Source organism: Hippoglossus hippoglossus, chromosome 6, assembly GCF_009819705.1.
Source record: "Hippoglossus hippoglossus isolate fHipHip1 chromosome 6, fHipHip1.pri, whole genome shotgun sequence".
Classification (NCBI taxonomy): Eukaryota; Metazoa; Chordata; class Actinopteri; order Pleuronectiformes; family Pleuronectidae; genus Hippoglossus; species Hippoglossus hippoglossus.
The window spans coordinates 19,580,951-19,606,189 of record NC_047156.1 but is presented as its reverse complement, the minus strand read 5'-3'; the positions used below and the strand labels follow the sequence as shown (position 1 = coordinate 19,606,189).

The 25,239-nt window shown below is 41.7% G+C and overlaps 2 protein-coding genes across 5 annotated transcripts in view; one reads left to right on the top strand and one right to left on the bottom strand.

The window, feature by feature from the left end:
* Positions 1 to 17,890, top strand: part of srpk2 (SRSF protein kinase 2) — a 48,023-nt gene extending 30,133 nt beyond the window's left edge. Inside the window, exons 5-15 of one of the 3 annotated variants that reach the window (XM_034589103.1) lie at positions 225 to 312; positions 440 to 546; positions 1,710 to 1,875; positions 3,345 to 3,385; positions 4,613 to 4,928; positions 7,064 to 8,005; positions 9,053 to 9,153; positions 9,646 to 9,753; positions 9,855 to 9,924; positions 12,273 to 12,365; positions 15,417 to 17,890. In XM_034589103.1, coding sequence (XP_034444994.1) covers positions 225 to 312; positions 440 to 546; positions 1,710 to 1,875; positions 3,345 to 3,385; positions 4,613 to 4,928; positions 7,064 to 8,005; positions 9,053 to 9,153; positions 9,646 to 9,753; positions 9,855 to 9,924; positions 12,273 to 12,365; positions 15,417 to 15,601 — 2,217 coding nt within the window. In that variant the 3' untranslated portion in view covers positions 15,602 to 17,890. Of the gene's footprint in view, positions 1 to 224; positions 313 to 439; positions 547 to 1,709; positions 1,876 to 3,344; positions 3,386 to 4,612; positions 4,929 to 7,063; positions 8,006 to 9,052; positions 9,154 to 9,645; positions 9,754 to 9,854; positions 9,925 to 11,855; positions 11,949 to 12,272; positions 12,366 to 15,416 lie in introns of all 3 variants that reach the window. The other 2 variants (XM_034589105.1, XM_034589106.1) reach the window with 2 other exon arrangements.
* Positions 17,616 to 24,111, bottom strand: adck2 (aarF domain containing kinase 2). Of its 2 annotated transcripts, XM_034589109.1 has the most exons (9): positions 23,524 to 24,111; positions 22,549 to 23,480; positions 22,309 to 22,455; positions 22,024 to 22,152; positions 21,671 to 21,766; positions 21,228 to 21,497; positions 20,637 to 20,765; positions 20,099 to 20,152; positions 17,616 to 18,845 (listed from the first exon to the last, which is right to left on the bottom strand). In XM_034589109.1, the coding sequence occupies exons 2-9, from the start codon at positions 23,422 to 23,424 to the stop codon at positions 18,705 to 18,707; spliced, it is 1,842 nt and encodes a 613-aa protein (XP_034445000.1). In that variant the 5' UTR covers positions 23,425 to 23,480; positions 23,524 to 24,111; the 3' UTR covers positions 17,616 to 18,704. The 2 variants fall into 2 exon arrangements, with proteins under 2 accessions (XP_034445000.1, XP_034444999.1); XM_034589108.1 differs by having other exon boundaries at positions 22,549 to 24,111.
* Positions 24,112 to 25,239: the final 1,128 nt, after the last annotated feature.

The following is a 25,239-nucleotide window of genomic DNA, read 5'->3' as shown; positions in this document are numbered from 1 at the left end:
TTTATACTCCTCCTCTTCTTCTTTCCTTCTTTCCGACCTTCTTTTCTCTTTGCACCTTGCATCTCTCTCTCAGGTTGTCTTTTTTGCACGGTGGAGGCAGAGGACACTCCTATCAGAATCAAACATTTTCCCTCATCCTTTCATCATCTCTCTTTCCTGCTCTCTTTTCTAATTCCCTTTCTCCTCCAGTGTTTGCTTCATCTCACTGTCCTCTCATCTTTCAGGTGAGAGAGAGCGACCCCGGCGACCCCAACAAAGACATGGTCGTCCAGCTGATAGATGACTTCAAGATCTCTGGAGTCAATGGCATACGTATCCTTATCAGGTTATCGTGTGTGTGTGTGTGTGTGTGTGTGTGTGTGTGTGTGTGTGTGTGTGTGCGTGTGCGTGTGTGTGATGATGATGATGATGACGTCGGTCCTTGACTCTCCATCCCCAGATGTGTGCATGGTGTTTGAGGTACTGGGTCACCACCTGCTGAAGTGGATTATTAAATCTAACTACCAAGGTCTGCCACTGCCGTGTGTCAAGAGCATTATCCAACAGGTAAGTCACTCACACACACACACACACACACAAACACACACACACACACACACACACACACACACGCACACACAACAAACTAATGTACTTATAGACATCACAATATCTCAGACATATACACATAAAATAATACAATAACAAAGCGGTTTACAACAGTGACATCTACAGTTTGACATAGGCAACAAAAAAAAGTTTTTAAAAAATCTGGACGTTTTATAGAGAATACAATAATGTCACATACTTGTCATATACACTGTCTGCACTGCATTTGTCACTTTGGTCACTTTGGTATATAGTAGGCAAACAGACTTTTTTTCATTCACTATGGCAGTGTCTGAAATCACTCACTCCTTCTCACTATATTTAATGTAAAGGACCATATAGTGAGCTAAGGGGCAAAAGAAACAATTACATCGTTTTTGCAGGATTATGACGTACAAAAACAATGTTGGCTGGTGAAAAATACAATTATACATTTTAAAAGCACTGCATGATGGTACTGTACATATTGCTCGATCGGTTGAACACTACTTTTCATTTTGCACTTTGGGAAACAATGAGTCCAACATTCAGAGTATAACATAAACTTCATTAAACATTCGGACAATCTGCAAAATGTTGACCTCACTATGTAGTGGACTATATCTTGATTAGTGAGATATTTTTCTGACAGGGTTTTTCTTGAGGGTAAAAAGTCTTCAGAGATGGACTTTGAAAGACTGGGTCAAAAGACAGAGAGAAGAAAGCGGATTGAGAAATATAACATGAAAAGAATATAAAAGGCTCCAAAGAGCACATCCAAAGCTTTCCACTACAGTGCATGGTTTTATGCACTTCAAACATTAGGACTTTCAGCCATTTCAGCCCCTGCCAGCGACTCACTTCTCAAAAGCCAAGAGGAAGATGAGCAGAAATTAAATCGGTGTTTTTCCATCAGCGTTTCAGTCTCAGAGCCTCCGAATAAACCGAGGAGAAAAACGGTGAAACAAAAACAGCCTCTCCTCTCTGTCTTCAAGATTGAGAAGATTTAAAGGAACGGCTACTTTGGCTCTGAGAAGGAGAGAAGGAAGGACATGGGGAGAGACAGAGGACAATAACTGAGTACAGAGAGTTAAATGTATTAATAAGAAAGAGTGTGACTTTTTACCTGAATGTGTTTGTAGGTCCTGCAGGGTCTGGACTACCTCCACACAAAGTGTAAAATCATCCACACGGACATAAAGCCGGAGAACATCCTGATGTGCGTAGATGATGCATTCGTTAGGCGCATGGCCATGGAGGCAACCGAGTGGCAGAAAGCCGGAGCCCCACCGCCGTCTGGATCCGCAGGTAGGGACACACTAACACTTGTGTTTGATCAATTCGAAAGGAATTGAGTCGCAGTCCATCGGTTTATTGTTTTCTTTTGCAGACTTTGTGTTTTTTGTTATGTAAAACGGTAAACTTATTATACATAGAGTAGGATAACAGTCCTTATTCCTAATCTATAATCTTTATTTATAGTGAAAGGAATAAATCATGAATCCTCAAATATGTATTAACCCTTTTTTTTACTGTTAATGATCATGTTTAATATCAAAATGTACAATTAAGAAATACTATTCCCATAGAAGCCTTTTGTGTCTCCTCCACGACTTGCTGTCTGTTTTTTTCCTCCACTCTTGCTGTTTCATCTCTTGTCACCAAGTTCCTCTGCCGGAAAAAAGAAAAATAGTTCTTAAAAAACAGTCTTGATGAACTCAACATGAACCCTGTTCCTTGGGTGAACCCCCAACCACCCCACCCTCTCCACCATGAGCTGTCAATTCCTTGCGTCAGCCAATGGAGTCTTTTTTTAGCCTTGGGGGTAACCAATTACGTTGCTTACATTCGGGCACAAAGCAATCAGCTGTCAAAACAGAAGAGCTAAGTGGTGACACAAATCTGTCAGTGACTGAAGAGACTGAGTAAATACAATGTTCTGTCATCAACATGAGGTTTGGTTGTTGTTTATCATTCGGGATATAACGAGTTTATATTTCTGATGAACAGAAAATGCTGCTTGAAATATTGTTGTACTTGCTGAGCTGCTGAGCTGGAAACCAGGAGTAGACCAGTCAACATGATTTCTATTAACATAACGTTAAGTGTGAAATATTGAGGTTCATTATTTAAATTTGAGTTATTACTTGAAATGGTCATCACTGTCCTCATACTGTCCATTGCTTCAGCTCCTCTTTTCAGCCTCTGTCTCAAACGCTTGATTTGAGCTCCTGTCTCTTTAAGGTTCCCTTCTTGGTGAAGCCCAGTCTGCTCTGATTGGTCAGTTGGACCACCCTGTTGTGATTGGTTAACCGCTCCAAGCGTGTGTAGGAAATGTCGGCCTCCTCTCTGGCTTTACCTGGCTCTGTTAGGGGATTAGTCAGAATAGCTTTAGGAGATTAGCCAGGCGTGCTTTATGCAAATGTGGGGCATTGGAATGATGACATCACAATGGTGCAGAAGTGTTGGTCTGGACGACTGACTGGGTGTTTGAGGAGCAGTGTTTTCAGGAGCTCTCTTATAAACGGACCGGAGAACGTTTTAACTTTGCAGAACTTTCACATTTACAAAAAAACCTACATCATACTAGAGGAAATAGAAAAACTGAAAAAAGCATAATATGTCTCCCCTAAAAGGTAGCATGAATACACAACCTGATGATCGACTTTCCTGAAGACGATATTATTGGATGTATTTTGAACTCGGTTGAGTGACGGACTGATGTTAGTGAAAGCTTGAAGCCACTGATTGTTGCTGTTTCTCTTTCTGCCTGTCAGTTAGCACAGCCCCTCAGCTCAAACCGGTGAGTACAACAGATGTGAGTATAAAATCAGAGAAATGCACTAACACACTCAAACATGAACACACACAAAAAACAACAAAACATTCAAGTTAAAAGAAAGATACAGTATGTGTTTCCAGGGCATTTCACACTATGCAGTCAGTCAAAGTGCAAGAGACACAGGGAAGATACTGGGTGCACCATGATATTTAAATTTTAGCAAGTATATTAGTAAGGACAGATGCTCACTTCATCCTGAACCTTTAATAAATAGTTATTTTCAGAATTTGAGGAATACTCTACATGCATTACAATTAAAACTTTGTGTATTTTTTAATGGCCTTAAAAAACTAATTTAATGAAATTTGACTGTTATATAACATTTAGTTTTTGTCCAGTTAAAACCACGTATCTCCAAGGTGTCGGATTTGTATAAATTAAGAAATACAACTCTGTTTTCTTCTTTGTGACAATTCCTTACATTGAGCCCCTAGGGTGACATGGGCAGAAAAAATAAATAAAGTAAGTTTCAGGTGTGCACAAGAAACTTGAATTATAATTGTTTTGCCCATGTCACCTTAGGGGCTCTTTTCTCATATAAACCAGTGGGTGTTCTTCGTGACACGATAATCAAATAAAATGACATAATTTCTTTATGTTTATTAAGAGTTAATCGCTCCAAATCTCAGTGAATCCCTGTCATCAGGACTGTGTACGTGTGGTCGCATTTGATTGACAGTTGTCTGGCAGCATAACTCTCAGCAGAAGGTGATTCCAATGTTTCTAGTTCCTGATTGGTGCAGGGAAGACTTTGGCATCAACTTGTTCCAAATAAGTCCTTCAAAAAAGCAAGGAGAGCAAAATCAAATATGTAAATGTGTCGTGTAAAATAACTAAAACATGTCTGACCTTGGCAGAATGTGTGCTCGTGTGACTTGAGAACAGTTTTTAATACATTTCTCTGAAGCAATAAAGGAAACCGTGATCCTTTTCTTTCGCTTGGAAAAATTCAAAATCACATTAAATTCTCGGCAGCATGATTTTCATCGGACAGCAATCACATGCTCTCTTTAAAATGCACAAATATTATAATATGATATAATAATGCACAGCGGAAGTGTTAGTGGCAATTACATATAAACATCACGCACCATTCAAATACATATCAAAATGTTTTATTCCTTGAATTTCTCCTGTTCAGGCCGTGTTTTGCCTCCTGTGACTCTCCCTCTTCTTCTCCTGTACCTCTTTTCCTCCTCTGAGGTGGGGAAGATTTCCAAGAACAAGAAGAAGAAGCTGAAGAAGAAACAGAAGCGGCAGGCGGAGCTGCTGGAGAGGCGGATGCTGGAGATCGAAGCCCTGGAGAGAGAGGCAGAGAAAAAGGAAGAGAGCGTCAAAGAGGGGGATGATAAAGAGGCACCTGAGCACAACCTGTCTTCATCTCTGCAGTCAGCGGCGCTCGGCCCCAGCATGGCCCTGGGAGAGAGCGACGAGGATGACGACGATGAGGAGGATGGGGAAGACGAGGAGGAGGAGGGAGGAGAGAGGGAGAGGCCCATCAGGTTGACGAATCATACATGTGAGTCGTGTGTTGAGGTTTTCTTTCTTTCTTTCTTCTTGAGGTGCAGCTATACAAATATTAAATACAGTGATCAACTCCACCTTGGGAATCCTGATGATTTGAAGGGATTTTTAGAGGAAGGCAGCACAGTGGTGCGTGGTCAGCCTCACAGCAAGAAGGTTCCCAGTTTGAATCCCAGCTTGGTCGGGGTCAATCTGTAATGTGTAATCTCCTTGTGTCTGAGAGGGGTTTTCTCTGGGTCGGCTTCCTCCCACAGTTCAGACACATGCAGACTGGGGTTCTGTTTTTTGGAGACTCTAAATTGACTCTGCGTGTGAATGTGAGTGTGAATGGTTGTTTGTCTCTGCATGTTGACCCCGTGCTCACGACCTGTTCAGTTTGGATTATCAGGCCAGAAAAAAGTATCCGTATTATAATAACGAAAAAAAAGAGTGTAAACCCAATTATAGACCATTCATGTTATATACACCCCTTATTCCTTCAGGGTTGTGTGAGGGCTGGAGCCAATCACAGCCCACATTGGGCAAGAGGCAGTTTATACCCTGGACAGGTCGCCAGCGTATCACAGGGCTAACATACAGAGACAAACTACCATTCACACTCACATTCACACACATTCGCAATTTACAGTCTCCGAATAATCTCAGCTGCATGTGTCTGGCCTGTGGGAGGGAGCTGGACCATGTGGAGCAAACACACGCATGAGAACATGCAAACTATACACGAGAAGCCCTGGTGTGAACCCAGAATCTTGTTGTTTCAAGACGACAGTGTTAACCTCTTCACCCTATATATAGACCTCAAAATATGATTTATTGTGGCTGTGGAGCAAAATGTTTGGTCCCCTAAATGTCCTGGGATTTTTTTTTACACACATTTACCAGGATTAACTCTGGAATATCTGTCACTATTTATATTTCCCATCAAAATTTTAAATGAATTCCTGTGGATTTGGCGAATATTTGGCTGTGGCTGTGCACGGACCCACCCCTGCTGGGATGGAGATTTTTTTCGGCCGTCACAGTGTGAAGTGTGAAGTGTGCATGTTTTATTGTTATGATGTTCTGTGCTTCAGTCTCAATCTCGGTTCAGAGGGTCGTTCACCCGGCCAAGAATACAGTTTAGTACAAACTGACATTTCATTTGGGCACTTTAAAAGCCACAGCCTGACATCTCCTGTCATATCTGTTTTACTTAGATGCTGTTGTATAAGCTGCGCGCAAATAAAAATAAAAGTGCCATTTGCAATGAATTTATTATATCGCCTCCTCGCGGCTTTATTCAGACCTCTGAATCACCGGTCTCTCATTTGTTCAGTAAAGCTGGAATCACATTTCGTCTGAACTTCTGCCATTTTGTGTCATTTTAAGTGTTTTTTAAAACATTGGACAAGATGGTAAATGTCCCTTGTACGTGTCAAGATCTTCTGCACGAGTTTGATGGTAAATTGCCAACCACCACCAGATGACAGGGATCTCCAGGATGTTAGAGACCATTTGGAATCTAAGTTGAAAAATGTCATCCTCAGCCATCCCCTTGTAGAATCTGAGTGTGTTGTACATTTACACTGAACTACCACTAGTTAATTTTTAGTTCATTAAACCATCTTATTGATTTTTGCTGTACAATACTTTGTTATAGATTCAGTTTAATGGATGATACATCTTGGTTGCAGCTTTCAATTCAAGTGAATTCCAATGTGAAGGAAGAGTAAGCAACGTATTTAGGTTAGCTTCTACTTTCTACTCTTTTTCTAAATCCAAGCTGTGGCGTTCATTGATCTGCAGCACGAGTGAGCGTCTGAGTACGTGTGCGCAGGATTCTGTCTGTGAATGAATAGCAGGTGGATTAGCTCCAACTACTCAGCCCACACTAGACCCACTGTGTATGGGAGGAGAGGCTGATTCACATAAAAAAGAAGAAAAAGACAACAGTGTCTCTCCATCTCCATCTTCCACCCTCTGTCTCTCCACCCCCTGTCTCTTTCATTCTCACTTTCTCTCCTTTGCCTCCTTTATTCTCTTTTTTCAGGCTGCTCTTTTCTCTGCCTACGCCGTCTTTGAATTCACTTACATCTCCTTCCCACTCACTTCCTCTCTTTAATGCTTCTTCCTTTCCTCCCTCCATGTTAGGCGCAGCACCTCCTCAGGAGCAGATCGAGGTACCCACCATCACCGAAGACGACCCTGATGAGGAGGCGGAAGAAGAGGACGAGGAGCCCACGCCTGTCACTGAAAAAGATGCCCCCATTCCTCCCCTCACCTCAGAGGAAGGTAGTGGAGATGCAGCACCAGCAGAGGTAGAGGAAGAGGAGCAGGAAGAAGATGAGGACGAAGATGAGGAGGAGGAGGGATTGAAAGGGACAGAGGATGAGAATGACGAAGAGGACGCAGAGGCGGAAGAGAGGGTAGAGGAGGAGGAAGGCGAGGAAGAGGAAGGCGAGGAGCAGGCGGAGGTGGAGAAAGAGACTGAAAAAGGGGAGAATGAGAGAGAGGAGCCAAAGAGTGACAGCAAAACAGCGGAGGCCGTGTTGGAAGAGGAGGAATCGAAGGAGCAGGACGGGGAGAATGAGGAGGAGCAAGAGGAAGAAGAGGATGATGACGACGACGACGAAGATGAGGATGACGACACGACAGCTGACCTCCTTACGGACATCTCCCCCCCAATCAAACCCCACAACAACAAAACCAACTCAGCCAAAACCAACGGCCACGTTTTGTTAGGGTCTGAGTTACTGAAACCAAACCCTGGCCCCCCTCCGCCACCCTCGCCAACCCCCGAGCCTCTCCTCTGCCCCCTGGTGGAGTCCGAGCTGAGCTACACGGACAGGGAAATCTCTCTCAGCTCTGGTTATGAGATGTACAACGGCGACCTGGGCGGACCGGGGCTGACCAACGGATCCAGAGAGCCACAACGGGCAGCGAGGCCCATCTTTCCAGACTTGCCCCTGGATCCTGAGCCAGGAAACCCTGTATTGGTGGGGACAGCAGAAATCGGAGCAGGGCGGTCACCCAACAGCCCGGCTGACCGCAGTCGCACCGTGTCGTCTTCGAGCACGGGGGACACACCCAAAGGTGAGACATGGTTATATACTGTCTACTATTTAAATGTTTTATATGTTGCTGGGTTTTACCGCTTTCATGTCATTATATTTTTATTTTTAACAATAATATCAACCTGTGTTTATGATTGCTGTGTTTAATTTTTTTTGTATGTATTTCTCTTTTCTGTGTTTTACTTTATAACGTGGTTAAGAGATGTGCTACATTAATTAAATGTATTATATAACTGCTTTACACACAAATTACTATATTCGCTGATATAGCAGATTTACAATATTTAGGAAAGACTTTTCATTATTATCAAATGTTATGTCATCATTTTTATTTAAAACAAATATGGTTTTGAAATATTGTTGTTTCAATATAAACATTCATTTCCAAGTGTTAAGCTAAAAAAAATTAAAAGAATATTACAAATTGAAAATTACCAAAAAATATTAAATCACATTTCATACTAATTACATTAGTCAGACATTACATTCTCATTTTTTCTGTATTAATAATGAGTAAATGATTTACACTGCCTCGTTTATGCTGCCTTCTATTCCAAGGCCTCAATTGAAAAGGATTTTTTAATCTACATGTAAATGAGGTTTACTGATGTAGATAAAAAAAGGACAGAAAAATCATCCTAACAACTTAATTTAAATCGCAGGTGGGGGAACAGATCAGCAGAGTATGAATAATCATCACTATGTTTTGATTTTCATTTTCATCTTATACATTATAGCTGCCTGCTAACATTATCCTGTTGCTCATTATTACATCTCTGTGTCCAAATATCTGGGTATTATCAATGACACATCACCAACATAAGTCCTCCACCCACAACTTTCATTTTAGTATCATTCTCTCTCTGGCTCTGGGGTCAACTCCCTTTATAAACACAATTTCTCTAACAAGTTATTGACATCAAGTCTTTTTTTCTAGTTTAATAACACTCTGAAAACACGTCATTACATTTCATAGTTGGTTCCTTGGGTTCCTTGTTGAAAAAGAAGACGAAGAGTCCTGGTCATATGCATTAAACATGTGCTCTCTCCCTCTGCTCCCTCTCAGTCAGGGCCAGAGCTGCAGACCTCCTAATCAACCCACTGGATCCTCGCAACGCTGAATCTATTCGCGTCAAGATCGCTGATCTTGGAAATGCCTGCTGGGTGGTAAGACTGTTTCTTTATTTTTAGATTTAGCTGTAGATCACAGGAGATCACAGGAAGGTGACCTATTCTTTTATTGTAATTATTGTTGACATTGTTGAAATCCAGTCAGACGAATGTTTTGACTTTTGAATAATCCTCTTAGTTGGATAAAGGCCTGGTCAATATCAGATGATCTGGCACAACTACTTGCCAGAGATTTCTGTTGGGAAGTTTTTAACCAAAACATAAAAGCAGTCATAACAGATTGGTGAGAATTGGTTGCTGTGGGTCTCACAGTGTTTGAAGTTCATTTATTCTAACAAAGTAAAAAAAAAGGGAGGAGTAGAAGTTTTTTAATTTCTTGGTTAATTTTTTTTAATTTCTTGGTTAAACAACAAAAGAGATTTGGGACATTTAGTTGGTTGGAAATTTTCAATTTATTTTAATGGTAAGAGATATTGGCTCCTCTCATCTCCTCTCCTCTCCTCTCCTGGTCTCCTCTCTCCTCTGCAGCATAAACACTTCACAGAGGACATCCAGACGAGACAGTACCGCTCTATTGAAGTCCTGATAGGAGCTGGTTACAGCACTCCTGCAGATATCTGGAGCACTGCCTGCATGGTGAGGACAATATATACTTACATGTTGTATGTATGCATCATATTACAACTATTCAGTTTCTCTCAGTGGACACTCAAGTTGGCCTTTTGCTTCTCTTGTAGGCATTTGAGCTGGCTACAGGAGATTACCTTTTTGAGCCCCACTCTGGAGAGGACTACTCCCGTGATGAGGGTGAGTAATATGACACTCACATCATTTAATTTCCATATAGAAAAATATCAAAATGTTTCCTTTGGATGTATTATACTGAGTATTGTATCTCAAGACTGTAAGCTTAAGCTCTAATACTGCATATTTATTTTAATAATGAATAAAAGAATGAGCAGTAAGATACATATTTTAATTTAGAGTAGAAATTTGTGTTTAATGAACAGCTGCAGTTAAATATTTGTATAGATTTTTTGCATTTAATGGGACATTTTTTTAATTCAGCATTATTAACCTTAATTCGCTTTGCATATTTGCAGCACATTTTTCTTAACTATGCTCAAACATCACAAATGTACTGATGCATTTATTACAACTTGAAATCCATTTGATTAGGTTTTCTTAATTTGTCCCATAACAGACACTCACAATATTATCCAACTCTTTACAATACACCAAATAAAATCAAAATTAAATTTACAAAATAAATGCAAATAAAAAAAAAATAGATAATAATATTAATACATTTTCAAATGTTATTTTCAGTTTTTGTGTATCAGTATTTAAAGTTATTGTGGATGTGAACTTTGATTTTATTCACTATGCGGAATAAGATTTGTTTCTCTTTATTAGTAAATGGGGATCAAAATTTGAAATAATTAATAATTGTTGATTTGACTGGATTCTGTTAAAGTGTTATGAATGCCGCAATTTTTAGTGCATCTTTGTGCTATTATTTTCAACAGTACATCTGAACAATAGACAGCTGTATTTGTAACAGATTGATCCTAAGTGGGTCTTAAATGGATCAAAATGGCCTAAAGTGAGCTCAGTGTAAAGTAGCCATCCCTCTGCCCAAATCCCCACTGTCCACTGTCAACTGTAAATCCTGTCCTGTAACTCTGCTGCGATGCCTCCACTCATTTTCAACCTAAACCTGAACTGCTCACATGTTATAGATACACACATACAGTGTCAATATCAATCAATATCTAGAGATCTTTTGTTCACAATAAATTTAAAGTAACATTTAGTGAATTCATCTAAAGAGTAGTTATCCTGAGTATATGTGTATCTATATCCTGGTCACATTTTATTCTTATCAAGCATCACAGTCCCTATATTTGCATGTGGACGCGAGTCAATAACCTGAATACGACACGTTTTCTAACTGTGCACGGCTCATCTTCACGTATCTCCTCATCCTCACTGCTCTGTGAGCTCAGTGAGCTCATTGTGTTATTTTTCTTATCACACATGACACAGTTAACCTCATTTTTTTGCATGTTTTTCAAAGGCAATAAACCACCGTTTGTTTTGTCATGACGCCCAGTGACACCTTTTGATTTCCTGCCTCTGAGGCCACATTGAAAATCTTCACTGAGAAAAGACAATTGTTGAACCAACTTTTTTTTAAAATACTTCAGTTGGCAACACACAAATGAATTAAGTTTGTTCAAATAAAGATTATCAAGTTGTTTCAACACAAATGGCAACTTTGATTTGAAAAAGAAATACTTAAGTCATATTTATTTTGAAGTTGGTAAACAACTTACTTGTTTTTTCAGTGTAGTTCTGGAATTTAGTTTGTTCAATTTTGCATCTGAGTTCATGTCACTTTTATTCCAAGGCTGAACATCTCATCTCATCAACTCTGCTGTGGGGGCACAGCTCACTAACACGATTTTTCTCCTTTACTGTCGTGACTGTCTCTTTTTATCCTTCTCCCCTCTTTTCTCAACCTGTCACCTCCCTTCCCCGTTTCTGTTTTTTTTTACATTTTACTTTTATCTCTCCCCTTTCAATTAATCCCTCTCTTCCTTGTCGTTACCCTTTCTCTGTCTGTATTTCCTTCCTTTCCGTCCTCTTCTCTCTCTTTTTTGGCATCCCCTTTCCTCCCCCCTTCTCCTCCCTCTCCTCCCATCCATCCACCTCCCTCCTCTTCTCCTCTGTAGACCACATAGCTCACATCATAGAGCTGCTGGGCTGTATTCCGAGGCACTTTGCACTCTCCGGAAAATATTCCCGGGAGTTCTTCAACAGAAGAGGTAGCACTGGACAGAGAGCTGGTGGGACGGAGACACAAAGATGTCTGAGACACACAAAAATGGACGCTTCAAATTTAAAACTTTTTGATTTGAATTTACTAAAATTGGGTGTACTGATTGTGAAATTGTGACTGAGAACAGTGAGAGCAAATCCTCACTGCATTAAGGTGTAACATTAGTCATTAGTTTGTGAGTGCGTCTATGCAGTGGCCGGAGGCAGCAGTGTGTTTCCGTCCCATGCAGCCTGTCGTGTTGATGTGTGTGTGCATGCTGTAATGCTGAATCGTGCCTGTTCCCTTCTGTGATGTATGTGGTGGTGGGCAGACCACATCGCTCTGATCATGGAGCTCCTTGGGAAGGTCCCACGCAAAGTGGTCGCTGCCGGGAAGTACAACCGAGAGTTTTTCTCCAAGAAAGGTAAACGACTCTGTGGTTCATGGTTGGTTCGGTGTAGGCCGGGCCTCATCCCTTTTTGGAGTAGCTGTAGACGTTCATAGTCGTCACAGTACCTGGATGAAGTTTGTTGTGTAGTAAGCAGTACTTCCAGTCATTCTGAATCAAGGCAGTTCAGATAGAGTTCAGGTAAGTTTTCAATAACTGGGCCAAACTAGAATGACACTCAGTAGAGTACATACCTCCATCAAGGCCCAACAATGAAACCACATTTAAATTCACTAGATGCAGATTGTTTTATTTGGATCTGCACCAAAGTACACACACTCATAAATATCAGTCCATTAAACATGTCCAAGATTTTAATGGGCCCTTCCCTCGCCTAGATCAGATCCTTCCACCAAGTTTCATAGTAATCTTGTTCACAACCAAACAAACAGAGGGTAAAAAAAACCTAACCTCCTTGGCTGAGGTAATGAATAATATAATGTATGGCTGGGGAGTAAGCCATCATTATAACTGACTGACTTTCATTGGCATAGTCATTATGTTCATACTATACTCATGGTAAATGTATATTATTAATTTTCTCTGCCATAAGAGAACATTTTCTTCGATTGAAAGAACTACTATCAAAGAGACAGCCATGTCATAATAGAGTTACACCAGAAAACATGGTCTGTCTGTATTTTATATAACACAAAAAAGGAATAGCTTGAAAAAACATTTGAAAGCTCTGCCTTGATGAAAAATAACCAAACACAAAACATCACAAAAATGCTCACTCAAAAATAACAACCATTCTTCAACAATTATTATTTCAAAATAAAAAAAATGAAGGTCATTTGAGGATTTATTTTACAAGTTTGACAAGTGTTTTTAATCACAATTTTGTGAAATGACGCCAAAAGGAACCAGTTCAACAAGAGGTTATTAGTCACTGCAGCATGTATTTCAGAGTTAAGATTAATAATTCACAATTAAATCTGTAAGCAGCAGCCAACACTTCAGGAACAAGCCTAGTCTTTTCTGGAAGAATCAATAGCAGTATTAGCGATAGTAAAAGTAAAGTCAAATTCCCAGGCTACACATGGAGGAGTAAGGCCTCACTGTAAAGATTGAAGTGTGTGACACACCTCATCTTTGAACATGGTAAGTGTGTGTGTTTGATACAGCTGATAACCCCTGCACCCGCTCATTTATTCTCTTTTTTCTTCCTCTTCATCTCCTTCTCTTTCTGCTCATATATTCTTCACAATGTGTCATGAGATCCGTCTTTGATGTTGTCTCTATCTGAGGTCGGAGGCTGCACTTGATGTCTCAATGTTCCCCCCTTTTATCTCACAGCGCTCCGTTAATCTGCTCTGACTTTCTCGCTCCGTCTCTCCGGGCTCCTCCCGTCTACCACGCTGCCTCTGCACGTGCAGCTCAGTCGAGCGGCCTCGTACGCAGACTTTTATTGAACTCGGGGGAGGTGGAGCAGTGCTCATACACTGAACCAGACAAAACAATTGAAACACACTCACACGAAAGGTCATAAACATGCAGCCTTTTTTTAACAAGCACAGTTTCTATTTACACACAAAAAAAATAGCTGCAAAGCTTCGTGCTGCTGTCATCACATCACGTGTCAGTACTGATTCCAGTTCCTTTCCCACATATTGTGCTTCTTTCGATCAGTGCATACTAGGATGGAGAGGTTACCATGGCAGCCATGATTGGAAGCGAACCTTTGCTCTTGATTGCCAGTCATCTCCCCCCTACTTCAATAATAAACACCTTCCTCTCCCTGTCTGTTTCCATTCCTCTGCCACTTCTCGGCCTCTTTCTGTCCATATCTGGTTCTTGGCCAAGACTCTGCAGGTTTTCACTCCATCATTACAGCTCCGTGCTGATTAGCACAGCATCGGGCGGAGCGAGGTGAACTAATTAGTGAAATCGCCATTGTGGTGATTGGTTGGAGTCTGCAGAATAACGGTCAGCTCGTCCGAAACAGAAAGACCATATTTTCTTACTTACCTCTAATGGGACCCGGCAGTGCAGACATTTGTCTGGCCAGATTTTGAGAAATGTGTCTCTGAGATTTCTGTTACCACCACAGCGAAAATGAAAGTGAAAGGATTTTTTTTATATTTATTACAGTAACGATTTACTGGTGAAATAGTCCCAATGAAAAGGGCTGACTGTGCGCTAGGTGGATTATCTCTTTTGTGAAAGGGCCCCAAGGTAACAAGGACACTGTTTGGCGAAAATTGTGCTGTGTTCTCTGTAATTTTACAGAACTGTGGCAACCAGAAATGCAATCCACATCACCTCCACTACTCTCTGGTGGAAACAGAAATCTAAGAGATGGAAATCCACAGGCCTCAGTGAATACAATTAAAATTAGAATGACACTCAGTAGAGTTCAACCCTCCGCCAAGGTTCAACAGTCCCCTTATGAAAACATTTAAATCCACTTGATCCAGATCATTATTCTCTGAGAAATGTATTTTTTCATAATGTTAACAAATCCCATGAAAGGACCAGAAATCAACATGTAACATCGCTAACCTGTATATGGCACCCAGCCCCAGGCCAGCTAATGTCTCTTTCTTTAAACAAAAGTAAAATCATTTCCAAAAACAGATGAATACTGTAGCTTCTATCAATGTTATTCAAACCAAATCGTTTCAGTAAATAGTGCCCGTGTTAGGGATTATTTTCAGCTGTGGATTAAGACACATTTGATGCTTCAGTGAGTGTTTATAGCAGCAGGAGAGTGTGTGGGACTGAAAATAAACTACAGTGCCCATGATCATCACAGTGTAAGAACATCCCATGCGATGGTGAGGTTGTTTATACAGTTTCAGGCTCAGATCAATAAGCTATATCAAGTCTAGGCGTCACATAATTGCAGTTTTTTAGTTTTTTAATGGGATTTGTTGACAATAAGGAAAATTTTAAAAATATCACCAGCCTCGTCCTCAAAGTGAGAAAATAAGTGTTTCTGTCATTTGGTTTAAACAACCCCTTTAAACTTCACTTTCCTCTCTGTGCCATCACTCATTCTGCTCCCTGTCGCCCCCCCTGCAGGTGAGTTGCGGCACATCACCAAGCTCAAGCCGTGGTCCCTGTTCGACGTGCTGGTGGAGAAGTACGGCTGGTCGCACGAAGACGCGGGCCACTTCACCCACTTCCTGCTGCCCATGCTGGAGATGGTGCCCGAGAAGAGGGCCTCGGCCGGCGAATGCCTCAACCACCCCTGGCTCAACTCGTAGCTACGAACTCCGATCGGACATCCTCTTCCCCTCGTCCCTCCCCCGACAGTTAGCCCGAACATCACCCCCTGTGGGCAGCCTGTGGAACAACGGTATGGCGAGAAGATGGAGACAAGTCAGCGTAGATGAGAATGCCTTCATCTTTACTGCCCGATCCCAGACGTGCACCCTTACTCGCTTATCTGACGAGGCCTAACTCCTAGACAGCTCCCTCCATCTTCTACTGAAAGGAATGTACAGACAAGCTTGTGGAGATTAAAGGACATAGTAACTGTGTCTTCCTAAACGTTTCCCCCAGATCATTAGAGGATGGATGCTGCTCACAGATGAGAGTCAGGCTCTGTCTGAAAGAGATGTGCTTTCTTCTTCTCCTCTGTCGTCAAGATGTCAGCCAGTCCCTTTCATCTGTCTCCTCAATATTCTCAGTTTATCGTGTTTGGATCCAGCCGGGGGCCACTGACAGCTGCTGATCTTTTCAATGACACGACACAAAAAGTCAATGAGAAGCCCTGTCGCAGTGGTGATGGCACAGAGCTCCCTCTGCCATGACCTTTACCCAGCCAGGGTCTCAAAGACAGACAAACGTGTGTCCTCTTTTATGAGAGAATGAGCGTATGTGCCTGTGCTCAAGATCTGCCTACATTAAGACCCTTCCCCTCTTTCTAGTCCAGTAGCCCCACCTTCCCTCCCTCACCCTGCCGTGGAAGAAACTCCCATATCGGACGAAAAGTTTACACCCCGATTTCTTCCGAGCATACACTCCCAGAAAAGCCTCATCTACCGGTTTGGGTGCCTACTTCCTCCCCCTTCCTAAATGAGCTGCATGCTCCTGCTGGGGACCACCACAAAGAACGGGAGGGCAGCCAGTCCTCCAGGGGGCGCCACACTGACAGTTGACAGAGACTGATAGAAAAAGTCTGGGATGAGCAAAAAAAACAAAAAACAAGTGTACAATCTGTTGAACGTGGAGGAGTGCTTGGTATTTAAGGACTATTTTTAAAAATGCATGGAGAGACTGATGGATCAGCATGAAAGGATTTGACAAACGGAGAATGGATACGTTATTTTATTTGTTTGCTGGTTTTCTTTCCTGTTTCATTGCCTCTTTTTGGACATTCTGTTAGAAAGATTTATGTTAGGATACTTTGGTGCCCCTCAGAAGAAGGTCACTGTGTAACCCCCCCCCACCCCAGCCTTTGACATTCCTGAATCTCGGTCCTCTGCCATCATTCCTTACTTTTTGTTCCAAGAACAGTCCAGTTGCGGCACGTTTACCTGATCTGATTGATACTATCCCCCCCCTTTCCTCCCACCTACAGAGGGACCCACTGATCCCTGAGCTTCTCCAGATAAGGCGGATGGTCACACGGAGGTTGCACTTGTCTTTGTAAATGTCCTTCAGGGATTTGAAACCTTTGTACATAGAACTGAGATCTGGCAACGTGGATAAGCGACCATGGACATGGACAAAGTTTCAACTCACAAGCATCATTCCAAAAAAACAGAAAACACAGAGGCTGCTGTCGGCAGAACTTCACTTCCTCTGGTACAGTGGGGGGGAGGGGGCCGTCATAGCTCCGGCCCTGGAGGAATGTTCAGAATGAACTGCGCCACCCGGTGGCCGATTGAGGGTACTGCATTGCCACACACTGCTGCTGCTCTCAGTGCCAATGCTCCAGGATGTTCCACTTTCTCTCTCCACTTTGTCTCTATCTCTCTGTCTCACACACATACACACACGCACACACATAAACACACAAAAACTTGCATCATCACAATTAGTCCAGTTGCCTATTTTTCGCAATAAATGAAAAAAAGATGATTATAAGTAAATGGTGAGATATTTTTAAAAACTATTTAATTCATTAAAAAAAAAAGAAAACAACTTTTCTCTGGTTGTTGTGACTGTGACAGAATCTCGTCTTAAACTGAGGTGATTGTGTTTGTCTATTAGAGATGTTTTTATTTCTTTTGTCATTATTACTATTATTGTTATTAATTATAATTATTATTGAAAAGGTTTTTTTACACAGTTGTCACTTCTCCCCCCCTCCCTCCTTACTTGAACAGTGCTGCTCTGTCTGGGCTCTTGATGGTGATTTAAAAAAAAAAATCAACAGTTTTGCAATAAAGGGTATGTGACAAGTTTTTTCTTTTTTTTTTTGCACCAAAACCTCCTGATCTCACTCTTTCAGCCATGCTGACTGTTCTTCCTGATGACATTGACAGATTCGCGTGTCTTGTCTGTGTTTTTCATTGACAGATTTAATAAAATTCTAAATTAATGGATCCCGGGCCCTTGGTGTGGTCACTTTTCTGCTCTGAATTTGCGTCAGCCGACCTCCCCAAACTAAAAAGAACGTAGGAGTGGTTTAAAGGCAGCAGAGGAAAGAAAGAGATGGATTAGCATAGATTCCCTTTTTTTAATTGAAATGTATAATTCATACAAGTGTTGCCACTACTTTGATGAGGACGTTAAGCTTCACAATGTCCACGTAGTGGGTCAGAACAAAATGTTACAGTACATTGTGATTCACACTAAAGCAAATATGGCTCATTAAAAATGATCTAAAGGAACAATAAAACAGTGAGTGATAAAAGACATCCTGAGATCAATATTAGTCATTAAAAAGTAAAAAATACGCTTTAGTGTATCAACCAGGGATTTTCCATGCATTTCACTTTACATCTTAAATCACTACAAATGGTCTCTGATGTGATCTGTGTCTGCCGACGTGTCTGACTCGTCCATTAGCACTCAACAAACCACAAGTGGCGCCTCCTGTAAAGTGTACCCGGTCCTATTCACTGGGATCCGATAGAGGTGCCTTCAAGTTGATTTCTGTGGGTTCATACTTCAACCCGACAGCAGATGATACAGTTGAAGAGTAACAGTGAGGAAAGTGCCAAAACCCCACCAATGTTATGAGGTATTAATGGAATCATCACTGCTTTGATTTTATGATGCACACTGGAGTCCTATGAAGTTACACACATGTACTTAATCAATAGCTGTACAATATGTATACAGTGTAGGGGTTCGTACCTGTGTGTGGACGTACAACTACACGTGTTATTCCATGTGTGTGTGTGTGTGTGCGTGTCAGAGCAGTGAAGCACAGTTCTTTAGCAGCAGCGGTTTGGCCAAAGCCAAGATGTCCAGGTTTGGATCGAGTGACCGGCCCAGACCCTCCAGCACCATGATGGCAAACACAATGGAGGCAAAGTTACTCTCCAGCTTCACCTAAAAAAAACAACAACAACAACATCAATCAGTAACATCAGTAAGTAACAGCATCATTGTTCATCCAGCCAAGACAAGCAGTGCTCTCCAGTTTGGTGTGTGGCTGCTTCCAAGTTTTCCAAAGTCCCATTTCCTGAGTTGTGAAGTCGTTGTTCCCACTTTGGTGTTTTCATGTGCTTTGATGTCAGAATGTGGAAAAAAAACTTGGACTATGTAAACAAACTGTTTTCACGTGTATAGAGCATTGACACAATTTACAACATTAACATATTAACTAAGAGCAAAGGCATATGGATCATTTAAAACGTGCATGTGAATCATAAAAACATCTGTATTGGCTCAAAAGCAGTGTTGTGTGTTAGGGAGAGATGGACAAAAAGTTTGCAAGTGACAAAAGTGAAACATTTGACAAGTTGACATCAAAGGCTACTATTCAGAGTTGATTGTGAAATTACGTTAATTGGTTTATATGTGATAACGTCAACAGCTCAAAATCTTTGACTTCCTGTGTTGTTCCGACTTTAAATGGCATTCACATAATTTTTCAGTCGTGAACACGTTTCCTATAATTCAGGCACCACATTAAACACACAGTAATACTACGGCTATACAAGCACAGTTTATGATGTTAATCCCTAAACAACCACCTGTTTGCAACAGAATTGTCACATCATGTTTGTTTCTGTGGTTTACAATTGTTTAGTCAGAAAGTTACAATCGTTTATATCTTAACTTTATTGTATCAAAACTTAATGTGCAAACTAAAACGTCTTTGAATGTGCGCTGATTTTTATTTATGCAGATTGAAAGAGCTCGGTACATTTCAAGCACTTGTTTAAATTTCTCAGGCACTGCTCAGAAGGAAATGTTTATTTTGTCTCGGTTCACCTTCAATTGATGTCGTTTTTTAAAGCATGAACTTCCACAAAGTGGCACCGTGGAAGCAACACTTTCCCAACAGCGACATGACTCAAACCAGAACATGGTGATTTCATCTATCATTTCTCTAGGCATCACTCTTGACGTTTAATTTCTTCAAGCTAAAACTTGATGACAAATTGTTCTGCTTACAGTAACAAGCAAAACTCTGGGCTGCACAGAAATTATTTTTACTGAGATATTTTACTGGAGGAAAAACTTTAGGATCATGGCAACAGCAGTGGCTGCGTCAGAACTGTTATCTGCTGCACATTGAAACAACTAAGAACCAGACTTACTAAAGTGCCACAAAACAAATGATGTGCACATTTTACCTTGTGTTTGATGAGCAGACCAAAGACTCTGGAGAGCAAGTCGGCCACTTTGATCTATAAACACAACAGAAACACATCAATAGTAATCAGTGATCGACTTTTCCCCACAGTCATTGGCCACTGTCACCAGACAATTAGACATTGTGGAAACAAACTCTCCTCTGGTTATACTGCTCGCTTGTTTTTTCTTCTTTGAACACAAGCAATACACAGCCTATATAAACCATAAAGATGGATGACCCTTTACAATGTGATTTAAACTATTGCATGGATGAGTAGTAATGACGCAAACGTAAAATTTTACATTCATTTTGAACAGAAAAGACAGAAAACAGCAACAATAAAAGCAAACAGTGCTCACAAAAATCACAAGAACAAACAATAAAAGGATTAAACCAGGGTTAATTATTGTAATACTGATTGTAGTTACTAATGAAATGCCATTTACAACAAGACTATCAGGGTCACAGTCCTCGTGTGGCCCTGCATCACAATCACAGACCAGACCCAATAAGAAAGCACTAATGTTGCTTCGTACCTTTTCCAGAGAGAGAGTATTGCTGACGGCTTGGTCCACCAACTGAGCCATCTCCTTCTTGAACTGCGGCACATCTTGACACTCATTGGCTCGAGCGTGATTCAAAATCAACTCTGCTACTCGCTCACCCTGAAAAAGAGAAGTGATGTTTTTAGGAGATGAAGATTTACAATGGAAAAGTGGAAAATTTGTAAACATGAATAAACGCTCAGATATCTCTGGAGTTCCACACAGATTAATCCCTGATCGGTTTCCCTTTAGAAGTTTTTCCACTGGGTAATAACTGCTTTTAATCAGAATCAATTACAGACACAGTAACAGTAAATAGTAATTATGTCACTGGCTTTATTGGCCACCTACAGCTAAACAAATTCTACATTACACAACAAGTCATTCTTTAAACAAAACTCTAATAGTTTGTTCAGATGCTGAAAGCAATCCTTACTACTCATTGTAAAGAAAGTGCACTAAGAGTACATTAAAATGTATTTAGAATCTATGTCCTCTGTACAAAGCCTGGTCTTTCTTTCCACTAAGCTGTCCAACCTGCACTGACACTTTGTCTCCAGTACGAAACCTTTCCCTCATTACCTGCCGCAGCACCACAGCAGTGAAGACAGCCTTGAAGTTGGCGAGGTCATGGTCGCTGAGCTGGGCTACGATACCGGCATCCAGCAACACCAACTGGAGAGGAAACGGATCCGGCCGGACACTAACAACCACCGTGTCCCACAGGTCCGTGAGGGTGGTCTTTCCCCAGAGCTCCGCTGTACCGTCACTGGGACCAGCAACGGGCCCCCGACTTTGCACCAGAATGTTCCCTGGGTGGAGGTCCCCGTGGACAAAGTTGTCAACAAAGATCTGGAATACAGATACATCCATGTTGTTTGGTAGAAAATGTCTTGAGGAGTGTAGACACAATCCGTTCTATTTCTCAAATACAGGACAGTCGCATAAACGAAAACAGAAAGTCATGAAATAGCACTAGTGGTAAAGATGAATACGACAGATGTCCAGTGAATAATGTATCTCACCATTTTGAGAAGGGTTTCTACTCCCATCCTGGCTATTCTCCGTTTCACCTCCTGAGGAATCTCGGAGCTCAGGTAGTTAGAAATCGGTTCACTCTCCTGAAAAAAAAAAAGAGAGCTGAATATAAATTGAAGAATGTTGGCCTCCTTTATGAGGAATGAGAAAGATATAAATTCAACTAGAATTGTTTATTTCCAAGAAGTCATATTGTGTCACATGAGTTTTTAATTGAGAAGTAAGTGTTTGATATTACGACATCTTTGTCTTATCGGTACCGTACATGGAGAGATAAGTTTATCACTCAATTATTCAGTCAGTGTTTCCCATAGATTTTAAAATACTTCTGTCTACTCACTTCAAAAGTTTCCACTAAAATGGTCCTGGTGACAAATGGCCGCAAGGGAGTTGGGAACTTCACATAATCCACATCACGGAAATTGTCACGGAAAAGCTCAATGTTCCTGGCCTCACAGCGGAGGTCGATCTGAAATAAAAGTTCATTCAGATGATTGCAATAATGATGCACTCCACCAGCTTCTGCCTTGTTTGGTTGTTTGTCCTAATTTCGAGGTGTTTCTAATGATCACAATAAGACAAGTGAAAGTGAGAAACAACTTTTAAAATGTCTTAATATTCCCACCTGTTTGGTCATGAGCTTCTCAAACTCCTCTATGATCTCGTACAGACTGAGCCATTTGAGTCGGGGGAGACAGAGCAGGAGCCAACTGCCTGCTTTCATCAGCATAAGGTCCATCTCCACCTGCCTCCTGACCCCTGGATGCACCACCTGAAATACACCAGAAACTATTCATAAACATATGCTGCAGGATGTAAGAACACACCACTGCAGCTCTACTTAGTTGACTCTTGTCAGACTGACCTTGATAGCCACGGGTATCAGATGCTCCTTCTCTGTGCAGCTCTCCTCGTGCTTACCATCGGGGTAGCATCTCTCCTCATAGCTCTCCTCCTCCCTGCTCCCTCTCCAGAACCGCCACAGGGAGCTGGCCACTCCTCTAAGACCAGGGATCTCCCAGGCTTCGAGCAAGTCTTCTCTCTCCAGCTCCTCCACCAGCGACTGGAAGGCCGGGTCCTCCACCTTGTCAGCCTTGGCCCAACCTCTGTACACCTGGGCCACACATCCCGAGCCCACTGGCTCTTTGCTCTCAAACACCAAGAAGCTGCTCCAGCCCTCCCCGAAGGCCCTCTGGAGACAATGCTTGGTGTGGGCCCAGGAGTGGGGACGCACCTTGACGTGGAGCCTGGAGAAGCGTTCGCAAAACTCCTGAGAGAAGATGTCTCGCCGGGTGCTGGCCCACTGCCCCATCTTGATGAAGGTCGGACCTGAGGTCTCAGTCACCCACAGCAGAGCGTCCAGCCAATGAGAGGCCCAGCGAGTGGACACTAGAGCCAAGGGGGAGAGGAGGAGAAGAGGGCCAAATTTGAGGAGCAGGACCAAAGCACGGAGGCTGAGGCGAAGGAAAAATATAACTTTGTGCACCTGGATCCTTGCTACAGACTTTCTGTTCGCAGGCTGAGAGGGAAGAGAGGCTTCCTGGCACCAGGCTGCACATGATGATGCGTTCACTGCACCCCAGCAGAGCAGTGTCACCTTGGGTATCTGAGTCAGGAGCTGCCCTCTTTTTACCAAACACGTCCTGGAGCTGTGGATGAGTCGGACTCTGGCGAAGGAGCCCGCTCTCCTGAAGGTGAACCTCAGGTTGAGAAGAGCTGCCCTCACTCCGAAGGCCGACATGGTCACGACGCCAAGCGGCTGTTAGCTGAGTCCAGGAGGGGACTGGTCCACATGTGCCTTCGCTTGTGTTACGAAACTGCAAAAATCATCAGTAAACGGAATAATCTGGGACCTCAGTGTAAACATCCACACGTGTACGGCGAGGAATCCACCTTACAACACATACCAACCCTGCACTAATGCTACAATCAACTAGCCACAAGTGTATTTACCTATTTGACTACAAATTCATGTCGTTACTTTAACGTATCCGCTCGCTGACAGTTACAGCAGTTAGCTGTTTATGAGAGGAAACTGTGTCGCCTCTGTTCCCGTTGAGGATAAGTCAGACAAGTTGTAGTCCAGCTGCTGTTATCGCACCAGGTGAGATCACCATCCAGATCCACTGAGGACTGAGTATCCATGAAAACACTGTGAGGACAACAGCTTCTCTTCCGGGTCTGACGTCGCGCCGATCACGTGGGCAACGTCTTAAAGGCGCCGTCGGAAACGAGGCGAAAAGCTAACAAACAAACAAACAGTTAACGATTATTTAGGGTTAAAGAGTTGTTTTCTGTGTTTTTATTCTTCACTTGAATCATGTCAATGTTCCTCAGTGTTTGTATGTGTTTCCCTATGAACGAAAACAAGTAATACCAAGATTTCTTTAAGCTATCTGACCAAAGGACGGCGCCAGGTGAATGTACATCCTGTAACAAGGTATGATCCTATTATTTCTAACTATTAAACACAAAACCTCGACTTTTTATATCAATATAACATTAATTAAGTGCCATTTTACAAGTTGGAGTCACTGTACTGACGTTAAATGCCCAACAGGGGGAGACATCTCACATTGCTCTGGGTGCTCGTTCCATTTCTCTGACCTCTTTTGTCTTCCTACTTCAAGGGAAGGAAAGGAGGATGCAAGGATGCATAGATTAACCTAATTTACAGTTGTTTACTTATCGTCCATTTTCAGGTGCAGCCAACATGAACAATGTCTCTGTTCCATTGGGAGACTTGAAGCACCCTAAATGTAGCCCTCCTCAATGTTATTGATTACACATGATACTGATGCATCCAACAATATATTTGAATCGATATTTCCGAGGGTCTTAAATGGGGCAATACCGCAATAAGTGTTATCAGGATAAAAATATTATCATATATATCATCTATAATTATCACAATAAACGTTATATTTTTTCTTTTAAGTTTTAAAGACTGATTTTTGCTCCCGAGTGAAGGTTATAACCTCTTATTTATTGGCAAAGGATTTCAAACACGAAAGATATGACAAATCTGAAGTATAGATCATTAAAACTAATGTGTGCTTGCATAAGCAATATATTGATGAATTGTTAAATTGCTATTGATGAAAATTCTATTGCAGTGTTTATTTATATTTATTGTATTTATCGATTCATTGCCCAGCCCTACCTTGAAGTTTAAGAAACACATTTCAGAGTGTTACGTGACATTTACCCCTCTAATGAGCCTCCTAGGAACATGTTAAATATCGAATATAGAAATTGAAGTTTTTTTAAGACAATATTGAAACCAGGGACTACATTTTTTTACTCTATGCACTCATATGCTTCTGGGGAAGACGTGTAAGTCAAGAATATCTAATGATGTCTTTGGTGTGTGTCAAATAAACAGTAGAACGGACTTGGTTTTGGACAATTAAATTTTATTAGGAAAATGCTTCAGCTTCATTCACAGTCTTTAAAAGGGAATTAAAAACAAATGTTCTTACTTCAACAGAACCCTCCTCTCTCCCACGTTGTTTGTGCCTTGAGGCTCATCCATAACAACTGAAATGAACCACAT

Coding starts and splice junctions, on each gene's coding strand:
- adck2 (XM_034589108.1), bottom strand. CDS start 23,424: ATGTCGGCCTTCGGAGTGAGGGCAGCTCTTCTCAACCTGAGGTTCACC. Junction 21,767..22,023: donor TTTTAGTGGAAACTTTTGAA/GTGAGTAGACAG, acceptor TTTTTTTTTCAG/GAGAGTGAACCGATTTCTAA. Junction 18,846..20,098: donor GTCTGCTCATCAAACACAAG/GTAAAATGTGCA, acceptor TGTTTTTTTTAG/GTGAAGCTGGAGAGTAACTT.